This window comes from Lotus japonicus, chromosome 3, assembly GCF_012489685.1.
Source record: "Lotus japonicus ecotype B-129 chromosome 3, LjGifu_v1.2".
Lineage (NCBI taxonomy): Eukaryota > Viridiplantae > Streptophyta > Magnoliopsida > Fabales > Fabaceae > Lotus > Lotus japonicus.
In genome coordinates, this window is record NC_080043.1 from 96,228,338 (window position 1) to 96,237,010 (window position 8,673).

At 35.3% G+C, this 8,673-nt stretch overlaps 1 protein-coding gene across 1 annotated transcript; it reads left to right on the plus strand.

Annotated features, from left to right (window-relative positions):
- The first annotated feature begins 4,228 nt into the window (after positions 1–4,228).
- Positions 4,229–8,329, plus strand: LOC130747875 (cytokinin dehydrogenase 6-like). The gene is made up of 6 exons (XM_057600927.1): positions 4,229–4,581; positions 4,833–6,202; positions 6,627–6,754; positions 6,849–7,109; positions 7,365–7,627; positions 7,721–8,329. Exons 2-6 carry the CDS (start codon positions 5,578–5,580, stop codon positions 8,040–8,042), a joined length of 1,599 nt encoding a protein of 532 aa, XP_057456910.1. The 5' UTR covers positions 4,229–4,581; positions 4,833–5,577; the 3' UTR covers positions 8,043–8,329.
- The last annotated feature ends 344 nt before the right edge of the window (positions 8,330–8,673 follow it).

Below are 8,673 nucleotides of genomic sequence, written 5' to 3' on the forward strand. Positions count from 1 at the left end.
CATTAAGTTGGCCGGTGAATGTAGCGACAACCCCCAACCGCAAGTAATTGATAATTGTTGACGCTATGTTCCCCGATAAATTAGTTTTTGTTTCAACCGACGGTAAATTTAAATGAGTTTTTTTTACACTTTGCTTCAACTTAGCGTTGATGCAACCGACGCTAAAAAGTCAAAATTAGCGCCAACGTTGGCGCTATTTCTTGACTTTAAAATGATTGTTTCTTATAGTGGATGGAACACAATGGAACAACACAAAACAATATATAATGGAACGAAACGAATTGAGATGGAATGGAATAAAAATGGTTTTTCAATGTGTGGATATTTATGATGAAACCGAACAGATATATCATTGTATTTTTTGGATAATGGATGAAACATAATGAATTCTTATTTTTAAACATTAATATCAAATACATAATATAATATGAGTAGAAAAATAATTTATAATTTTATTATTTATGGAGGTCTCCATTCAATCTCCTTCCCTCTAAATTGATGGAAATAAAAATTAATTATAAGTAGTGAAATCAGATGGAATGAGTTTTATCCCTTCCATCTTATTAGATTCTCTTTAACAAAACCATATAACATAACATAAAACCATGTTGTCCCGGAGGGTTAGCTCAAGTGGTAAGAGTTAGATGACATAAGGATTGGGGGAGGAAAAGGTTCAGGGTTTAAATCCTGGAAGAGAAGTTTGAAGGGATTTTCTAACTGATTAACAACTAACCACTAACATTTGCCTATAAAAAAAAAATTAATCGAAAGATAGCCTAATAAAGACTAAAGAGTGTGAATATGAATGAAAGAAAAAGTGGATTTAACTAACTATACTTTAATTTGATTCATTCTCTTTCGTGCGTGCCTTACTGAAATTTTCTTTTGCTTTAGAAATTTCAATCACAAAAGTGATGGGTTCACAAAACATATTTATATACTTAATGATTTTGTTAATATATAAGCAAATGCATGCTTTAGAACTGATCATGCACAATGCACTTAGGTAAATCACATTTTACCTTCTTACACCCGTTCACGTTTTACATACTTGACTTCAACTTTTTGCAATATATACTTTGATAACATTTCGGAACTTTTAAATTGTGTAAATTCTGTTTTTGCAATATCTATCTGAATTAGATGATGCTCTTGATCTAATGCTCAAGTTAATATGAGAGTATTGGGAGAGAAGTTTTAAGCCATAAAAGAACAATGTGATAGTAAGATGAGTAATAGTTATGTAAGGGAGGAATCAAGCACGTATTTATAGGCGTGGTAAAAATTGTGTTTGAGACGTTGTGCTTTTTTATGTGCCGTAAGTAATCTTGTAGTGGTGTTACAAACATGCTGACTTAAGTCCGCTCAACTGTAAGTTGGATGATATGAAATTCGCTTGTAGTCATCTCAGCTAGCTAACATAAGTCCACTTAGTTGTAGATCGTTTAAACCACCTCGAACACGATATTAGGCCTGATGGCTTTTTGAGCCAACCATTACAAATTCTATCAATAAAATGTGTATGGTATAACCTTAAATATAATTTTCTGAAAAAAAAAAGGAAGAAGGGGTGGTTGTGAAAGTTGATGAGAGGAGAAAGAGGAAGAAGAGAAAAAGAGGATAGGAGGTGAAAGATAAAAAAATAATTAAATAAATTTTAAAATAACCGTAAGTAATATGAGAAGTTCGCGTTAACTGGTTGTATGAGCACAAACTTACTTATTTAAATTAAAAAAATTGTGAATGACAAAAAATTATAAAAAAAATTGGAACCTATTTGAATTTAAACATACATGTCAGAACCATTAAATGTAATTTGTTTTCCATTGGAAAAAACAGTATTCCACTTCATTATACACATTCCTTTAAATAATCCAAAGAATGGAACCCTTTATTTTCATTCCATCCCTTTACATCATTACAAAGTACAAACTATAACGTAGGTGTCTTTAAGCTCTTACGAAATGAATTCCAAATTTCATTTTCACCGGCCATGGTTTTTATGTTGGTGATGATGATAAAGCTTAATTACTCACGACAGCACTGGGCAAGAAAAAAGTTAGTATTAAGATTTGATCTCTCCTACTCTTGAGATGAGATAAAGAGATCTATCAAAGTGTAATAAAGAGGGATATGAAACATGATAAGAGCATATTTGATATGACCATTTTGTTCATTCTAAAATCAATTGTGTCCTACTGGCCCATCTAAATACATATATTTTCTCCCTGTCACAAGATGAGAGGAAGAATTCTGAATTCACTGTATAAAATCATATTTCAAAACCATCTGATTAAAATTAGACAACTCAAATTTAAAGAGATTGGTTGTAATTTTCAATTTAAGTCATCCGATCTTTAATGGAATGTTTTAGACCGCTGCCTTCATTAATTCAGAATTCTATGACTACAGAAAATCTAGATTCACGCTGACATGGCTCTTATGTGGCGGTGCAGGGAATCTGATGTGTCATTCTTGTCTTATTTTGCTAATCAATCAAATGATACAACTAGTATAAGATGATTTCCTCCTGGCCGCCCATTGATTGTGAAGAGTGACAATTGTCCAGTGTTCAAAATTTTCACTGCCAAAAAGGGGGATTCTGCTCTCCAAAATCTAAACATCAATGAGCACAACAGGCCCCATGATGTGGCAAGTCTATCACTATATTTGTTATGGAGTATTCCCACATGATAATTATTACTCTACTAATTAACAATAAATTTTGTCTTGATGTCTTTACTTTATTGTAGCTAGTTTCCTTCTAAAAAAGATTAGGTTTTCCACCACAAAGACCATGTCAATTGTGTTCACATTTTCACACTACTATGCCTAACAGGAACCGTTTGTGCTTAAGGCAAATTTAACAACCATAATCTAATACGATTTTAAAAAAATTGCTTGAAACGTGTGCATGAACATTGAGGTCCTCTTGGATGGCTTAAAAATTGTATTTAATGATCTTGTTGCGTTTCATGTCAGTGATTATGTCATTTTCATGCCAATGAATCCTTAATAGATTCCGTGTATACTAACAAAAGAAAACGAGTTCATGCACTAAGAAATACGTCTAAATATTAATTGAATGCAATGTGAACTGTGACATAAGAAATTTTTTCATTTATTTTAATTTGAAGTTAGTGTTAACACTTGTTTGCACTCATGTTAATCCAAACATAGCCAAATGCGTCAATTACTAGTGCAAAGACATGCAACCATAATCCTTTTATATAATTGAATATAGGGTTGTACAAAAGGGTAAAATGTGGAGTAATTGAAAAACCAATGTACAAAAGGGTAAAATGTGGAGTAATTCGAAGTGAGTGTTAACACCTGTTTGCACTCATGTCAATCCAATCATAGCCAAACGCGTCAAGTACTAGTGCAAATACATGCAACCATAATCCTTTTATATAATTGTACAAAAGGGTAAAATGTAGAGTAATTGAAGAACCAATGTAGCATTTATCTACTTCATAATTTGTTATATATGCACATGTATTTTATCACAATCTCAATTGGTTATAACTTTTTAACTTAGTTAGTGGAAAGGGACTTAAGTCATTGTTGATCATAACTCCTCATTTTTCTTTCTGAACTGCAGTAGAAGTGAAACCCACAGAATATAACAACATAGAGAGGGAAAATAAAATAAAATCCATATTCCATAGTAACATAACTGGAATCCATAAAATTTAAATAGAATTGTCTCCTTCCAACTTCACTTTGAGAAACTTGTGGAGGAGAGTAAGAGGAAGAGAGAACTGAACTCACACCATCCATTATTGCTGTTTATATGTTTTTTTCTCAAAAACAGGAGGCATGGGTACTGTAACCCACAGGCCATTACCCATAGATGAATGTTTTCTATATGGAATAATGGAGGTTTTTCCAGGACCACATAAATCCCATCCATGTCACAACACAATTTAAACAGAAGATCACGAAATCATTTTTTGCCAATTTGATGAAGAGACAAAATGATTTGGGCATAATAGAGAAAAAGGGGTAAGATGCTGATGCTGCACTAGTAACAATATGCAAAACTTTTCATTGGACCAAGATACAAGTTGCAAAGAAAACACAAAGAAAACACTAAAGTTAGAGTAGTACTAGTATCAGAATATAAATGCCTCCCTAAAACATAAAAAAAGTAAAGAAGGTATAGACAAGAGAATCACTCAAAACTTGTCCAATAGTTTGGTACTGAAGATTTGAAATGATAGCAGCATCAGTGCAGTTGTAATTGTGCATACTTCAGCTTATATGTAAGTAGCAGTCTTTCATTTTTTTCCTCTCAAACTCCCTCTCCAATTTTCCCTTTTTTTTGGTTAGTGTCCACCACGAGGTTCCCAAACATGTATCATGTTTTGGCCTGCCCAAATAGCTAATAGGCTCATCATCGTCCTAGTCGGCCCAAAGGACGCCGAGTTGGTTGGCCAAGATGACCTAAACCAAAATAAAGTTTTAACTCGTCCAAACTGGCTAGCCGAGCAAAGGTAAGCAGCCATAGAGTTAATGATTCAAAGACTGCTCAAGCAAAGCTATCATCACGAAAGCTGCTAACAATGACTAAAAAAGGTTAGTAGCTTCATTGTCACTCATATTTTACTCTGTTTGATCATTCCATAACTCAAGCATTGCTAATTTGCTTACATATTGCTCTTTTAAGACTACGACTTGAGCGTCAGAGTGTCTTTTGCATGTACATCTCCGCCTCATACTCTATCGTGCACCACCACTTAGTACAACAAGTACAATTTTGACACATCACCATGTAATCTTGTGATTGCTTCTTAACTGACATATCACGATTTTATTGGTGGGACAAGAAATTGAGACAGCAAGAGGTCCCCACCTGACCAATCAAGTGCAAGAGCCATAGTCCCTCCCAAGAACAAAATGAATGAAGACTTCACGTGTCTGATGGACCAACACATAACCCACCGAGTCCAACTTCATCACTCTCTTTCTCACTCACTCCTAATGAATTCAAAGCAAGCCTCATGTCCTTCTCATCCAATCTAATAGCAGGATACGCGATGTTTACATTCCGACAACAATGGACTCAATACCAACACTTGAGCATACGTGTAAGGTGGACAGGAAGTACCAGCCTAAAGGGGAAAAGAGAAATGAGCACTGTGGAAAAAGCAAGGACTCATTTCTAAATTGGGAAAATTGTCCTTAAGTTGGCTAATGAACAGGAACTTGAATACACGTCTTTCTTCCATGTTTTAAGATGTGATTATGATCACAACTGTTTGGAAAAGTTGAAGATTTGAGAAATCTCTTTTTGTTGTTACTTTTCTTACTCAACTTGGCTTCTCTATGATGGCTATAGCTTCTTATTTAAACAAGCTACCCCTAAAGAAGATCCCAAAACTTCTTCCTGCAAAGTTAGCAGTCCACATACGCATTCTCATAAAAGGGTTGACTTAGCCACCCTCTAACTTCTTTAAATTCTGGCCCAAACCTTCAATTCCATCAAATCCCTTCACTTTCACAAAGAAACAACACCTTCAATATCAAACAAGCAGCTTATTAATTCCTCTTCAACTACCTTGTAACAGAAAAATGAGATACCATTACCAACCATTTAGTCTTGTTGGGGAACACAACATTATGTTCCTCAGAAGCTTCATCATCTTGTTTCTTAGTTGCATAGTCATTAGGCTTAGCTTGTGTCTTTCAAGTATCCCTTCCACACTAAAAACACTTCCCCTTAATTTAAATTTTGATGAAGCTAGCCTAAGGCATGCAGCCAGGGACTTTGGTAACAGGTACCAACACCATCCAATGGCAGTGCTGCATCCAGAATCAGTTCCTGATATAGCTGCCACCATAAAGCATATCTGGCTCATGGGACCTAGCTCTCATCTCACTGTTGCAGCCAGAGGCCATGGCCACTCACTGCAGGGCCAGGCACAAGCTCATGGAGGAATAGTGATCAACATGGAATCACTCAAGGTTAAAGAAATGCAGGTATATGGAGGAAATTCTCCATATGTGGATGTCTCAGGTGGGGAACTGTGGATAAACATCCTGCATGAGACTCTGAGATACGGTTATGCACCAAGATCATGGACAGATTACCTTCATCTTACAGTTGGTGGCACTCTCTCCAATGCTGGTGTTAGTGGTCAGGCATTTAAGCACGGTCCCCAGATAAGCAATGTTCAGCAGCTGGAGATTGTTACAGGTTTGTTTGTAAAGCCATCTAGTAAATCGTTGAACACCATAAAGCCCATTCTGATGCTGACCAAAGAGCACTTATTGAAACTTATCCAATCTTCTTTTTTTATAGATAGGCTCCAATAAGTGGTCTTTAGTCTGTATCCAAACGGGATGACCAGGTCAAGAGAGTGGAGAAGGATAATCAATTGTGTAATGAGAATTACATAAAACAGCTACCGTTTTCTCTTTCCTGAACTAATAACTCAATTGAACCTGAAATAATAGCTACTACTAGCTCCTTCTCCCACAAGATTCCTAGTTGATGATTTGACCTTGGTGACATATGAAAGTTTCTCTGATTATTGGTGTCAAATAAGTTTTCAACAAGAAAATGTCTTTTCTGTTTATTCTCTTTTGAGGAATGAAAGATGGAAAATATACAACTGCAGGAACAGGGGAGGTGGTAAACTGTTCTAAGGAGCATAATGGGGAACTCTTTCACAGTGCTCTTGGGGGGCTCGGTCAGTTTGGCATTATAACCAGGGCAAGAATTCTCCTAGAACCAGCACCTACCAAGGTAATGAATCAGGGACTATATCAAAAGCAAGGTTTTTGGATTTTAATCATTGATTTGAAAGCTCATCACATAAAATTTCTTTCTCTTGGAACAGGTAAAGTGGATTAGAGTGCTATACTCAGACTTCTCAGCTTTCACAAGAGACCAAGAGCAATTAATATCTGCAGAAAATGCATTTGATTACATTGAAGGATTTGTGATAATAAACAGAACTGGTCTGCTAAATAACTGGAGATCCTCCTTCAATCCACAAGACCCAGTTCAAGCTAGTCATTTCAAGTCAGAGGGAAGAACACTCTACTGCCTAGAATTGGCCAAATACTTCAGCTTGGAAGAAATAGATGTAGTAAATCAGGTGAGGCAAGCAAATTTTTATGAAAATAAATAGATAGTTAATTCACTCATTCATATTACATGTAGTTATCATCATATTCCTACAGAAAAACCATTAGCATGTTTAGTTACATGGTTAAATGATATAGAATTACTTATGGTTACAAGCTACAAATCAAAGCTTCTGAGTAAACGTTACTTGAATTATGCAAAGTCTTTTAAACAAACATGCACTGTTTCAACTGTCTCTCACTATGTTTCTTTTATTTTTATGCAGGAAGTTGAGAGAGACCTGTCCTATTTAAGCTATATCCCATCAACCCTTTTTCTAACAGAAGTCACATATGTAGATTTCTTAGACAGGGTGCATGTATCCGAGGTCAAATTGCGTTCAAAAGGCTTGTGGGATGTTCCACACCCATGGCTCAATCTCTTTATACCAAAAAGCAAAATACACAGTTTCGCACAAGTCGTATTCGGGAACATCCTCAAAGAAACAAGCAATGGTCCTGTCCTTATCTACCCAGTAAACAAATCAAAGTAATGGTTTACAAAACATTAACTCTACCAATATCTTTTAAGCCATCATTATTTAATTGACTTTATTTAATGTGTATTATATGTTGTTTTCAGGTGGGACAACAGAACTTCTGTTGCTATTCCAGATGAAGATATTTTCTACCTAGTGGCATTTCTTACCTCTGCTGTCCCTTCTTCCAATGGAACTGATGGTCTAGAATATATACTAAGTCAGAATAAAAGGATTTTAGAATACTGTGAAAGAGCACAACTTGGAGCAAAGCAATATTTACCCCACCACAGTACACAGGAAGAATGGAGGGACCATTTTGGTTCCAAGTGGGAAGCATTTCTGAAAAGAAAATCTCTTTATGACCCACTAGCAATACTTGCTCCTGGCCAAGGAATATTTCAAAAAACAGTATCTTTCTCATGACTGCAAGCTCCACAATTTATTATTAATAATAATCTGAAAAAACAAAAAAATGCCCCTCATGTGACATATGCAACAATGAAATTGTTCTATGCTCACAAGGAAATTAGAGAAAAAAAGATTAAAAAAAAGGTAGTGGTGAGATTAATTAAAAAAATTGTATGTGTATGTATCAGTTTTCCAATGCAGCAAATTCCAGCTGAGACTAGGTCAAAAAATTGAATCAGATATTTCAGACATGGAAGATGCTTGTAATGTTGATACAAATAGTAAGGTTCATAACTTCTGTACATATTTTCACAAAACAAAGTTTACTTATCAAAGAACTCATGAATATGATCAGTGCCAGAAATTAAAGAATGTATGTGCCAATTTTGCAAGCATTCCCTTTTTAATTTACTCTCTTTCTCTATCTCTCAAGCAGCCATAAGCCTATTGTGATGAACAACAAGTGCATATAAAACATGAATAACACAGAAATTGATAATCTAGGTACCTGTCCTGTATGTATGTGCTTGAATTGAAATTGCACGAGAGGAGTGAGATTCTTTAACAACACAATGCAAGTTTTGTGCGTAAGAACGAAACAGAAACACAATGCACAGAGGGTATAAGAAAAAGTCAAAAAACAACT

Bases quoted from the DNA above. Each gene is read 5' to 3' on its own strand.
- LOC130747875 (XM_057600927.1), top strand. From the start codon at position 5,578: ATGAGATACCATTACCAACCATTTAGTCTTGTTGGGGAACACAACATT. The intron at 6,203-6,626 runs GTTTGTTTGTAA...ATACAACTGCAG, and splicing joins GCAGCTGGAGATTGTTACAG to GAACAGGGGAGGTGGTAAAC. The intron at 7,628-7,720 runs GTAATGGTTTAC...TGTTGTTTTCAG, and splicing joins TACCCAGTAAACAAATCAAA to GTGGGACAACAGAACTTCTG.